The 14,015-nt window shown below is 43.6% G+C and overlaps 1 protein-coding gene across 2 annotated transcripts in view; it reads right to left on the minus strand.

Moving 5' to 3' along the window:
* Positions 1 to 5,935: 5,935 nt before the first annotated feature.
* Positions 5,936 to 14,015, minus strand: part of STAMBPL1 (STAM binding protein like 1) — a 47,171-nt gene continuing 39,091 nt past the window's right edge. For both annotated transcript variants that reach the window (XM_019430053.2, XM_019430056.2), the window contains exons 8-11: positions 13,259 to 13,396; positions 8,406 to 8,518; positions 7,416 to 7,515; positions 5,936 to 6,259 (exon numbers count right to left, since the gene is read on the minus strand). In XM_019430053.2, the coding sequence (XP_019285598.1) occupies positions 6,203 to 6,259; positions 7,416 to 7,515; positions 8,406 to 8,518; positions 13,259 to 13,396 (408 nt within the window). In that variant the 3' untranslated portion in view covers positions 5,936 to 6,202. The remainder of the gene's footprint in view (positions 6,260 to 7,415; positions 7,516 to 8,405; positions 8,519 to 13,258; positions 13,397 to 14,015) is intronic.

The raw sequence follows: 14,015 nt of genomic DNA on the forward strand, positions 1-14,015 counted from the left end.
GCTTGAGAGAAGGCATAAAGAATAAGTGTTAACTGGGAAAAAAGGGTGGGGGAGGGAGGGGTATTGAGGCTCGGGAAGGGGAAGTGGGGTGTCCGTGGCGTGGGTCCCCGGCAGAGGCCCAGAGAAGGGACAGTGTGCACCTGTGTGGAACAGAAAAGAGATCTCCTAAGAACTGAACCACGCACACACTCTAGAAGTTTGACTACGACCTGATTGTAATTTTCCAAAGCAGAGTTCACCACATTTTGCCCGTGAAATGTCTGGCCCGAAGTCAGACAGCAATTGTAAGAAATGAAGACCATTTTGAGTGAGAAAGTTGGTATCTGATTCATTTGCCATTCACAACCACCTCATCTGGAGGGGTAAATTCTTCTTCTCCTTTCCAGAAATGCACCTCGGAAATGAAGACCCCAGCACTGCCACCTCTCTAATTTGTTTCCGATGGTGACAGCCATTCTAGAATGTTCTTGTGATAACTTCATGGCCCCTTTGAAGACCGAAGGGAATACGAATGATTACAGCTTGCCTGGTTGCCTTTGTGACATAGGCTACCTTTAAGCAAAACTGATGACGACAGAGGCTCTTACGTAGCGTAGGTAAGGGCAGTTTTTCGGAAGCCTGAAGTTCAGAAATCCTCAAGCAGATTTCCCATCCTTGGAGAAAAATATAGGGCACTGTAGACACACCAGTCAAAAGATGGTATTTTCATATTCTTCTTAGGTCACGTCTCTTTCTTTGCCTCCACATTTCGTTTTGAAGTTTATTCCTCTGTCTTGTCATTGGATTGATTCTTGCCTCCCCTTTTAGATCTCTCTGCATATGCCACAACCTGAAACACCTTAAGAAATGCCCTAAAATTGTTTAACATCAGACCTTCCTCTACAAAATGGCATCACCTGCCCTGGGGCGCCCGGGTGGCTCGGTCAGTTGAGCGTCCGACTTTGGTCATGATCAAAGGGTTCATGAGTTCGAGCCCCGCATCGGGCTCTGTGCTGACAGCTCGGAGCCTGGAGCCTGCTTCAGATTCTGTGTCTCCCTCTCTCTGCTCCTCCCCTGCTCACGTTCTTTCTCTCTCTCTCTCACAGAATAAACATTAATTTTTTTTTTTTTTAAAAGGAAAAGTTTGTGATTTCAGACGGACGTCCCCAGGGAGCCCTCTTCCATGCAAAGGCATAAACCACTGACTCACGCAAAGCCAAAGCAGGATTTAGATGCCATTAGTATGGCTGTTGTTGGTTGATCTCTCTTCTGTATTTCTAATCCTACCCACCCCAGAAGAGTTGACCATCTTTGATAAGATAAAATTCTTCTTCTGAACATGTTCTAGTGAACTTGACGAATGCCTGGGCCTGGGTGCCCCACAATAATAAGCATGTGATGACAGAAGGTTCTGGGAGCCTCAGGCATCTTCATCATTGGCTCTGATTTTATTATTAAAATTTGACTTTAACAGAATAAGTCAATAATGTACCGCTCTGTCAAAACCACTATGGGATACCACAAAACACACCTACCAGGATAGCGATCATAAGACAAAGTGTTGGCAAAGATGTGGAGAAATTGGAACCCTTGTACATTGCCGGTGGGCACGTAAAATAGTTCGGCTTCTGTTTTCTGTGGAATACAGTTTGGTGGTCCCTCAAAAAGGTAAACATAGAATTACCATATGACCCTGCAATTCTACTGCTATGTATAGACCCTCCAAAATGCAAACAGATACTCAAAAAGTACATGTTCATGGGAGCACTATTCACAATAGTCAAAAGGTGAAAACATGCCAATCATCCACCATTGGATGAATGGACAGTTGAACTGTGGCATACCCATACGATGGAATATCAGCCATAAAAAGGGAGAAAGCGCTGATACATGGTATGATGTGGACAGACCTTCAAAACTCATGTAAGGTGAAAGAAACCAGACGCAAAAGTTCACGTATTGTATGATTCCAAGGATATGAAACACCCAGAGTAGATAAATTTATAGAGACCGCGGGCATCAACGGTTGCCAGAAGCTAGAGGGAAGGAAGTAGGAGGAACAGCTTAATGGGTCAGGGGTTTTACTTGGAGTGATGGGAATGTTTTGGAACTAGACAGAGGTAGGGTTGCACTATATACTGCACACGTTCTAAATGTCCCTGAATTAGTCACTTTAAAATGATTAATATGGGGGTGGCTGGGTGGCTCTTGATTTCAGCTCCGGTCATGATCCCGGAGTTGTGGGATTGACCCCCGTCGGGGAGTCTGCTTGGGATTCTCTCTCCCTCCCTCTCCCACTTGTGCTCTCTCTCTCTCAGAAATAAATAACAATACATAAGTAAATTTAAAAATGATTAATTTTATGTTGCATGAATTTTACCGCCACAAATAGTTTTTCACAAAGAAAAAAATAAAAATAACGTGTGGCCCTGCAAAAAAACTTCAGTAAGTGTAAAATTTTATTGCTGAAAGGAACCTGCTAAATCAGTAATTCATACACTTCATTTCCAGACCAAACTGAACCAAACATATACTTTATTTCTGTAGGTAAGAAAACCTGGCTTGAAGACAGGAATACAGCAATGTCTTCTACTTGTTTTGTTATGTTTTCCTGGTGCATCAGCCTCTTATTGAGAGAAAACGTTATGAAACTTTTTTTTTCCGAACATCTGTCAACGCTTTTCTCTCTTGGAATAACTGCACAGGAGAATTTTAAACATCCTCTTCAGATTCGAGAGTATAGTGTCATCACTCAATCCCCTGGTACATCCAGGACCCACGAGGACCGTGAGAACTGGAATAAACCATTTTTCATTTTCACAGTCACTGCAGGGGTATAGGTAATCTCCCTTGATGGAGGAGAAAAAGTATCTCCATGGTTTTAGACAGTCTTTTGGTCTAGATAATGCCCACGGTATTTGCTTCAAACAATTCAGCACAGCCAGTCTACAACACTCAGCCCGTCCCCATTCCCCTTCCCCAGGCCCTTCTCTGTTATTCTGTTTTCTGTCCCTCATCGTCTGTACTGTCCCAAACAACTTCACCCTGAATTCTGGCTCGTTTCCTTTCTCAATAATGTTCTCTCCCCTAGATTTTTATCCCTTCCATTTCTCTAGCTCCCCTTTGATTATTCAAACTTGTACACGCATATGGATTTTATTAAATTCTTTTAAATATAAAAATATTATAAAATTATGGGGTGGCTCAGTTGTTAAGCATCTGACTTCAGCTTGGGTCATGATCAGGTTGGTGAGTCTGAGCCCCGTGTCGGGCTCTGTGCTGACAGCTCAGAGCCTGGAGCCTGCTTTGGATTCTCTGTCTCCCTCTCTCTCTGTCCCTCCCCAGCTCATGCTCTGTATCTCTCTCTCTCTCTCTCCTTCAAAAATAAGTAAACATTAAAATTTTTTTTAATTGTTACAAAATTAAAAGCATAATTATAAATCATTATTAGTATAAAATATATTGCTTTAATTTAAAAAAACCCCTTTCTTTCAAGAAGTCTGTTCTTGAAATCTGAGACCTAGTATGACTTAATCACCTGGCCATTCTTTTTGAAAACTATCTTCATAATGAGTAATTCTGTAAAACTATTCGAAGGCATTTTAACACCAGATCACAGGGAATAGAATAACAGCGATTCATACTCGTGAATGCTGCTATTTAATGTAATTATGGGATTTCGGGAGGTGGACAGGACAGCTTCCATAACACATGGCAAATGGATAAACTATCAGCTATTTGGCACTTTCCTTGCTACAGACTGAAGGTTTGTACTCCCCTCCCCCCAAATCCATACGTCTAATCCCTGGGGGGATGGTGTCTGGAGGTGGAGCCTTTGGGACGTGATTAAATCATGAGGGTAGAACCCTCATGATGAGCCCTTATAAGAAGAGGCTCTAGAGGAGAGAGATGAGGTCTCTCCACCATGTGAGGACATGGCAAGAAGGCAGCGGTCTGTAAACCTGCAAGAGAGCCCTCACTGAGAACCCAACTGCGCTGGCTTTCTCTCAGACTTCCGGCCGCCAGGGCTGTGAGAAATAAACGTTGGTTAAGCCACCCACTTATGGTATTTCCACGAGAGCAACCCAGACGAAGACATGCCTTTCGATAATTAAAAAAAACGAGTCTTCTCGGACATCCGTATGATGAATCTCTAAAAGCCACTAACCAATGTTTTTGTCAGCTGTCCCCAAGGAAAACACCTTCTTGCCTCATGAAGAGCCAAGACTTCAAGACTCAAAAAGGAAACACGTCGCTTACAGGAACAGAGAAGAGTGTTTCGTCTATTTGTTCTCTCAACAAATAACCAGCTAAATTCTTCTAAGAAGAACAAGGAGCTGAATGCCTGCCTCTCTTCCTTGATCTGTGCCAAACCCATCACATGTCTCAAGCATCTTCTTCACAGAAGACATTCGCTTGCTACCTAATTCTGTAAGATGTGTCGGGTGAGAAACACCTGTTTCACCATGTTTTGAGGCCATGGTGGCTGGTTTCCCAATGAAAACCTCAGTCCCGGTCCAAGTGGTTGTGACAATGTATCCTCCAGTGTGACCTGTGTGGCGGCAGCATGGAATGGAGTGGGGAGAGACACGGACCACCCCTATGATACAACCTTAACTGACACCGCACCTCAAATAGCATGCCAGTCGCTCCTCAAACAAAATACTTCTCGAGAGAATCCAGGAGCAATCTCAGGAGCGGAGAATAACCCACAGACATCCTGCCTTGCTTGTCTATAATTGACAAGGTCTAGGGACAAGAGTCATTTCTGCATGACAACAAAGAAAGTCATTTTCAATTCCGTCTGTGAGGAAAAAAAAACCAAACAACTTCAGTAAACATTTATCGAGTGCTGTATTAGTTTGCTTGACTGCCATAATAAAATACGACAGGTTGAGTAGTGTAAGGGACAGAAATTCATTTTCTCACAGCTCTGGAGGCTGGAAGTTTAAGATCAGGGCATTGGCACTTTCGGTTTCTTCGGAAGCATCCTTCCCTGTGGGGGGCTGTCTGGTCCCTGTGTCCTCCCCTGGTCTTCCCTCTGGGTCCCTGCCCTAATCTCTTCTTCACATCAGGACACCAGCCATATCGGATTAGGACCCTCTAGTGGCCTCAACTCACCTTAATTACCTCTTCAAATGTTCTACCTCTCAATAAGGTTACACTCTGTCTCCACAATTGTTTCCATTCTTAGGTTTTTCCCACTAATTCAATTTGCCTACATAGCACACAAGCCTCCTATTCCTTGTATTTCATCCCTATCTTTTGATCCAGGTAAATGTTTTTATTATCTAGGTACCAGTCACAAATCCCAATCCAAGCCTGATTACACCATAACATCGTAGTTATTACCTTATTCAGTTTAAAGAGATTTTTCTTCCAATTTCCCATGCCTTGATTTATATACAGATACTTTTCATTGCAAGCGTGCTTTCCAAATTATTCTCTTATTTATTCTTTTCGGCTGAAAATTATCAGGTATTTCCTACACTTCATTTCTCCTCCCCATCACCCCCGTTGACTTTCACGGTAACAAGCCGTCCACTTTAATCTGATTCTTTTTTTCTATTCTTCTCTCAAGCGTTTCTGCGTTCAGTCACCTAAATCAAGTTAATGAATCGTCTGCTACCTCAAGCCCTCGGACACCTGCTCCCTGAGCTCACCGTTCTGGTCTCGTCCGTTAGGACCCCCGCAGACGGATCTCTGAGCCGGACTTGCTGACATTGAACGAAAGACGGCTCTACCGCCTGCGGGCATGTTTCTTCTCGCACGTGAAAACTGCTCATCTTTTTCCGCCGGGGGGAATGACTGCAGAACCAGATGGCCTGCCTTCGGACCGCCTGGCACTCAGAATTTCTTGTTTGGAACCACATGTTTCAGGAGCGAGTTAAAGAATACAGCGAAACAGCTAAAGATCTGAAAACATGCGCAGAGACCTCTACAAATACTGGACATGTTGTTGTTTGCAGCACGATTTATTATCTGGTCATGGTATTTGAGTACATTCACAGGTACCGACGTAAAAGCACTGTGACCTCTCCGGAGACAGGGCAACTCAAAAAGAGAACTTCAAAATGTGCAGGAGCAATAAATATCAAACTTTCTGATCTAAAACGTATAAATATAAAATATCAGTCACTTCAGGAAACATCTTAAGAAAATTCGGCAACCACACGTCCACGGGTAGATGTCTGGTGTTGACGGTACTAATCTTCAGAACACGTCACCTTAGATCCAGCATGGTTATTTTTATGTCTTTTACCAACACATGTTTGCATATCTAGGTAAGAAGAAATTGGTTTTACGTCATAAGGTTTAATTAACACGGTTCTCGTCAGAGAGGGGATAGGAGTTCCCTGATATAAAAATGTTCCCAACTTTGAAAACGTTCCCGATCAGAACGGACAGAATCGTGTTCATTCATTTCTGGCACGAACAGATTTACAGAGGTTGCCAAGTAGTTTTCATTTTAAGTAGATTCTAACTTCAAAATAATGTTTCTCTGACGTTCCAGCCAGGGAACCAGCCCGCAAGCAGTTAGGAGGAAAGATGGAGTCAAATAATATTTCTTTTGGGCTAAATCCAAGCCAATCAGCAGGTATGATTACGGGGGCCCCTGGGTGGCACGGTCGGTTAAGCGTCTGACTTGGGTTCCGGTCATGATCTCACAGTTCGTAGGTTCGAGCCCCGCACTGGGCTCTGTGCTGACAGCTGAAAGACTGGAGCCTGCTTCAGAATCTGTCTCCCTCTCTCTCTGCCCCTCCCCTGCTCGTGCTCTCTCTCTCTCTCTCTCTCAAAAGTAAACCAACATTAAAAAATTTTTTTAAAAAGAATTACGATTACAGTTTTCATCGAACCATTATGGAAAAATTAATGTGGCCACATCGAGCAGAAATAATTCATAAGACATTTAGCATCATTTTCTTTAATTGTAAGGAGTCTGAGGAAAACTCTATTTCCATGCACAAATGGAAAAGTAACTTTAGGCATATCAACTCTGCTATAGAAATACTGGCATTCTCTCGTAAATAAATTAATAGTGCAAAGAAACCAGAAGTACCTACAAAGATTAATTTTCGGGATAAGAAAACAACAAACTAAGCAGTACGGTGTTTTATCCATATCATACTCCTACTGTTTCTCTCCTTAAAAAAAGAAAGGAAAAGGTGAAAAACAAGTATCTGTAAAAAATAGTCAACACAGGGGCGCCCGAGTGGCTCAGTTGGTTGAGCGTCTGACTTTGGCACAGGTCATGATCACACGGTTCGTGAATTTGAGCCCCACGTCGGGCTCTGTGCTGACAGCTCGGAGCCTGGAGCCTGCTTCAGATTCTGTGTCTCCTTCCCTCTCTGCCCCTCCCCTGCTCACAGTTTCTCTCCCTCCCTCCCTCTCTCAAAAATAAAACATGAAAAAAATAGTCAACACAGCCTACTCACACTGAACAGCCTGGGGTCCTTGGTGTGTGGATGAAAGCCCTTCTTTTTACAGGCGGAAACCTCGAGCATGCCGGCGTTGGTCAGCCTGAAGATGCCCGTGCTGTTCCAGGGTGGGAACAAATGTACAAAAGTTAAGGATCATTTGGCTTTCCGGGGGCTTTGTTTGAATGGCCCAAGGATACATTTTCCTCAAAACGGGACGGAGACAGAAACCACAAAACCAGGAAGTCCACAGAGATAGTTTGAGCCGATTTTGCAATAACTGGCCCAGAGAGAAACCCCCAGGGGGCCAACGCCAACTCCATGCACCTGCTGGGCTAGAATGGGGAACAGGCAGCTGAACTGTCGTGTGAGACCAGAGTGGAAAACTGACACCCCATGGGAGGAAATTACAGGTGGCGGATATTTCTACTTTTTCTAATAACGTGAATACTGTTTATAGAAAACAGCAAATATTTGTCGAGCGCTAGCTACGGTGCCAGTCACTGTGCCAAGCCCTTTACGCCGACTGCCACGTAGCCACTTCTTCACGTCAGTCCCGCTGGGCAGGTGTCAAGGATAAACAGACCAAGGCTCAGAGCGGTCACGTATCCGGCGAGACACACACCACATGAGTGTGGAGCCGGGATTCCACTCGAAGTCTGTCTGACTCCTCTGCTCATAATCATTCGACAATAACCACTGTCTCCCAAACCTAGAAAGGCTTTGAAGGTAATTCAGCTAAGGCTGGAAATTGTTCTTCAACAGGAGACGATACAGTGGAAGTAAGATCTCACAAGGCGACCCGGAATAATGTCGTCACTAAATAGAGCCAGTGATTCTACTACGGAAAGGACCTTAGAAAGGAAGAGACAGCAGAGCTACAGGTATAAAGGGAGCTGGCTGGCACCAATCTCTTCTTCCCAAAGGCACGGTGCGTCTGCCTATCTAAGCGCCACCAACAGCCCCAGGCAAAAGCCTTACTTGGACCCCATGGATCGGCGCACTTACTCTTTATGCTTCGGTGAGCAAACAATGGCGATGGCCTCTGGCAACATGAGCTGATAGGAACAGTGAGTGTGAAGGTCAACACTGGACAAGAACGCAGTTTGGGTCGGATGTGTCTATAAAAAGAAAAGAGGACAATCACACTGGAGGAGTGGAGTCTTAGCCAAGACCATAGCCCGTGCTCAGAGAAAACTCCAGTGAGTAATCCATCATTAATTAAATAAGGATTTTAGAAAATGGGTCACTGACATCACCCTTCCTTTTGTGCATCTTTGGGATGACCAAGACTTGCAGAAGAGGCTTTTGGAAGTGTTCATGTACTTTCTGCTTATTGGAAAAGACAGAACCGGAAATTAACGCGTATAATATATACACACACACAACTCCACGCACCTGCTGGGCTAGAATGAGGAACAGGCAGCTGAACTGTCGTGTCAGACCAGGGTGGAAAACGGAGGCCCCATGGGAGGAAATTACAGGTGGCAGATATTTCTACTTTTATGGAAGTATATATATATATATAGTATATATAATACATATATATACTATATATATATAGTAGTCTCTCTCTATATATGGTATATACACCCACTCAGACACACACACACACACACACACACACACACACACACACACACACAATGGAATACTACTCGGTGATGAAAAAGAATGAAGTCTTGCCATTTGCAACAACATGGAAGGAACTAGAATGTATTATGCTAAGTGAAATAAGACAGAAAGATAAATATCACATGACTTCACTCATATGTGGAATTTGAGAAACACGACAGATGAACAAAAGGTAAGGGAAGGAAAAATAAGATAAAAACAGAGAGGGAGGCAAACCATAAGAGACTCACATGGAACAAACTGAGGGTTGATGGTTGATGGGGGATGGGGGTTGGGGAGGGGGGGAAAGTGGGTGATGGGCATTGAGGAGGGCACTTGTTGGGATGAGCACTGGGAGTTTTATGTAAGTGATGAATCACGGGAATCTACTCCTGAAGCCAAGACTACAGTGTATGTTAGCTAATACAGTATGTATAAAAACTAAAAAAGAGAGAGAGAGAGAGAGATTCTCATTAAATCATGACAATGAAGCTAGGGATAGTTTTATTATTATCTCAATTTTACACACAGGGATCCCAAGTCTCCTTTAAGTAACTTGCCCGTGGTCACACAGCTGGTCAGGAACAGAGCTGTGATTGGAAACTCACAGATACTTTATGCAAAACTATGGACACAAAAGCAATGTTTCAATGAATTTCCCACATTTTGCTGTGTATCTTTCCGTGGATGCATCATTCCCTACAAATGGGAGAATGGAACTCTGCAAGTTGTTGAAGGGGTTTGGAACTAATCTTTCACAGCAAGTAAATACCCCATATGATAAGAAGGAAGGGGAGGTTATAAACCCAAAGAAGTATCTTGCAGGTTTGGGGCTCTATACAAACGTGTGTTTAGGAGAGACAAATCAGAGGTTCACACTTGAGTATGAAAATACATGCACCTGTATTGATGTGGGCTCAGGCCATGGCTGATGCACAGTCAACCCCAATTCCCCTTGAGAAAGGAAAGTGACCATTTTAATCAGGAAACCGAGGTCCCTGGCATGGACCGCCTGGGTCCTGGTCCCAACCCTCACTGCCTATATGACACTGAGAAGATTACTTAACCCCCCGTGCCCACTTCGCCAGCTGTAAAATGAGAACAATAATCATTTTCTTCATGGGGTTGCTACATTAAAATTAAATGGGACAATCCATGTGAAGTTCTTAGAACAGTGCCTACCGCATGGAAAGGAATCAAAATCATTAGCTGTTTTTGTTGCCGTATTATTGCTGTTGTTGTTTCTTTTAATATTGTCATTGTTAACTGAAGGCCATGGGCCGATAAAAATCGCTTCATGGCCTTTCCACGTAACTACGGTCCGCTAAAGAAATGCAAAATTTTACAACTCATTTCCACTTCACTTTATAGAATTAATAGAATGAAGGTAGAATCCATCGAAATCTATTTACAGAAGATATGTGTTCTGCGAGGAAAAAGTTACCCTTGGTTTTAGTCTATAAAGACGTAGGTCAACAGAAGACTGGCAATTATCCTGGTTTTTAAAACCCAAATCTTTAGAGAGGGTCTGAGTAGAGGGGGTCTAACTGCCTGTTAATCTGATTCAGTGCAAACCTCCTGTCACTACGCAGAACCGTCCATGCCTTGGCGAGGAAGCAAGAGTCACTCAGAGGGACTCTAGTGCTGCAGAGAAGCAAACAGACTGTCAAACAGACAAATCACGCAGCCTGTCCATTTATTTGCACACTCAACGCACACCACGAGTGTCCTGAGCCCCTCATTTCTGCCAAGAGAATCACTTCTACTCTGATAATAGCAGCTCTCCCACGGGAGAATGGTGCTCCCACCCTACCCCCTCTATGGAAATCAAAATGACCATGACCATGACCATGACCGTGACCATAAACCATGACCGTGACAATGGCTGCCGATGCCATTCACTGCAACTCGACAACGTGCCAGGCACTGAACGAGCCACTTCCCACATATTATCTCCTTCGACTCTTACAACAACATGGGACAAGTGCTGTTATTATCCCCATTTTACAGATGAGGAGACTTAGCTAAGAAGAAGAGTAAATAACGTGCAGAAGTTCACAGAGCCAGTCAAGGTGGGAAGGCTACATCTGAATCCAGCCCTATCTGATTCTGATTCAGGCCTTCTTTCCCATGACTAGCTCTGGAACCTGTTGCCACCATTAGGTCAATAAAAATCACAAAACGTCATTTCCAGCCACTACAATTTAGGAATAGGTTTTAAACACGTTTTCATGGAACTTCAATGACTTGACATGGAGAAATAAATAAACAAAAAGCAAAATCCTGGATTTCTAAAATTTGGCCAAATCCATAATCTAAATGATGTAACTTCCTTATTGCCTACACTATATACACAGGTCATACGGGGAAAACCGGTTTTTTAATTTGGCAAATGTTTTGTAAGAGTAACTAACATTGACTCTTCAATGTAAGTATAATATAATGGACTGTCATTCCTTCTCAGTTTATGTTAGAATTTCTTTGCTACAATTTATTTTGCTTTAAAATGCATTCCTGTCGCAGAAAATCACATTAAACTGAACAGCGCCTTGAAAATTCAGCAATTTCTAGGGGCACCTGGAAGACTCAGTCAATTAAGTGTCTGACTTTGGCTCAGGTCATGGTCTCATGGTTAGTGAGTTTGAGCCCCCCCCCCCCCATCGGGCTCTGTGCTGACAGTGGGGACCCCGCTTCGGATCCTTTGTCCCCCTCTCTCTCTGCCCCTTCTCCCCTCTCAAAGATAAATAAACATTTTTTTAAAATTCAGCAATTTCTAAGCACACAGGAAGGCACACTACTTACTGTTAAATCAATCAAATAGACATATTTGGGATAGTTTTGCAAACTCTTCATTAGAAATAATTTCTTTCATTTGGGAGGCGGTTGTATTTTTCAAAGGGCTCTCACACTTGGTGTCTTACTTATGGCTCACACGAATCCAGTGAGGGAGACAGGGCACTCACTAGCCCTGCCTGGTCATTGAGGGTCCCTAGAAACAAGGAGGAGACTAAGAGAACGTAGTAACCTCTAGGCAGAGCTGGGACTAAAGTCTCCTGCACCCTCTGAAATTACATAGCACCAAGTGCTTGGTGATTTTGTGTGTGTGTGTGTGGTGAGGGATCTAAGTATGTGTCCTGCCCCTACTCAGTGCATCCTTGAAAGTCAAGTAAAATAAAAAATGGTCACTAATTGGGGCGCCTGGGTGGCTCACTCGGTTAAGCGTCCGACTTCAGTTCGGGTCATGATCTCATGGTTGGTGGGTTCGAGCCCCGAGTTGGGCTCTGAGCCTGTTTCAGATTCTGCGTCTCCCTCTCTCTGCCCCTCCCCCCTCCTCTCTCTCTCTCTCTCTCTCTCTCTCTCTCTCTGCCTCTTAAAAATAAATAAAAATGTTAAAAAATCTGTACAAAGAGGTCATTAATATCTCTTTCAGGGCTCTTGGATGTGCCCTGAAAATCTTGGCCATATCTCATTCCCACTATCACGGGATGAGTTGTCCTTACCCCAGGTCCAAATGTATAAGACTGAAGAGAAAAGTGTCCCCCCAGACAGATTAAACCATGGAGAGGAAAAGTAGAGCACTGTCACCAAAACCAACGGCTACAATTATCTGAGTTCCTAGAAACATGTGCTTCAAAATTCACTGACGTTATCTCATTCTAACACAGACAATTATCATGGAGTCAATTATTATGACATCTGTTCTATGGATGATAAAAGCTGATGTCCAGATTGCTTCATTTGCCAACATTTCTGTAAAGAATTCTTAGCAGAGCCGAGATTTACACTCAAATCTTTTCATTCGTAAGCCCTTTCTTGATTCTATGATGGCCTGGTGGAGGTTCGAACCCAATATATTCGGCCCCACCATGGCTGTTTATGCAGCGATAAATTCATCCTTGGCCTGTAAGGGAGATGCGGAAGAATGTACGGTCCCTATCGGACGTTTACGAACATCTGTTTGAAAGAACTATTTTTGAGGAATCTTCTTAAAATCATCTACTTTTGACCCATGGCACAGGCAGAGAGAACAGTAACGGCATAGTCAAGATTAATGAAAACTCTGACTAGGTCTCCATTAGGCCATACAAAAGTCATCAAAGCAAGTCATTTATTACAGGACATTTGTTACACTTGAAAAAAATTACAAATAAGAAGCTATTTGAAGGAAGCTACATGTCCTCAAGGAGGCAAGCAGCACCCCACAGAAAACTAAGCAGAAACTGCAGCTGAAAAAAGGTCGCACGTACGTGGATCCATCCGAGCGTGAGGAGGCCGTGCTGGTCCTGAACGCTGAATAACTCTTCCACATTTTCCACGTCACAGTAGTCCGGCCCCGCAGACTGCTTTGGCACAATCACATGGGTGATAGTAAATTCATTATGCGTCTAGAAAACAATTGGCAAAAAGGATATCGAGCATCTGAAAGGGAAAAAACCGAAAAAACAAAAAACAAAAACCCACAACCTGAAATGGAAATACAGTGATTTGCTGTAAGACTAGAGAGCGTCCGGGCCACCCGGTTGGCTCAGTCGGTTAAGCGTCCGACTTTGGCTCAGGTCATGATCTCACGGCTCATGACTTCAAGCCCCATGTCGGCCTGTGTGCTGACAGCTCAGAGCCTGGAGCCTGCTTTGGATTCTGTGTCTCCCTCTCTCTCTGCCCCTCTCCCGTTCACACTCGGTCTCTCTCAAAAATAAATAAAAATATTTAAAAAAAAAGAAAAAGACTAGAGAGCATCCGTCCCACCACCTGCAACCTCCCAACCCATCGACACTCAAAATCAAAGCCTCCCTCTTAAAAATGGGTTCTTTGCCAAAAACTTGAGAATCAGCTCTCTGGAATTCAAAACCTATGTTCACAATGGAAGATGTATAATAAATAGGAGTTCTTAGCATCCCAGGCTGGTCCACGATGGCTTAGTTAATAAATAATGCCTTGATGTATTACATTTGCCGTGGAAAAAATGCAGAACAAAACAGCAGCAGGTTGATGCGGGAGACTAAG

This window comes from Panthera pardus, unplaced genomic scaffold (genome assembly GCF_024362965.1).
Source record: "Panthera pardus isolate Hobbes unplaced genomic scaffold, ASM2436296v1 HiC_scaffold_22, whole genome shotgun sequence".
Lineage (NCBI taxonomy): Eukaryota > Metazoa > Chordata > Mammalia > Carnivora > Felidae > Panthera > Panthera pardus.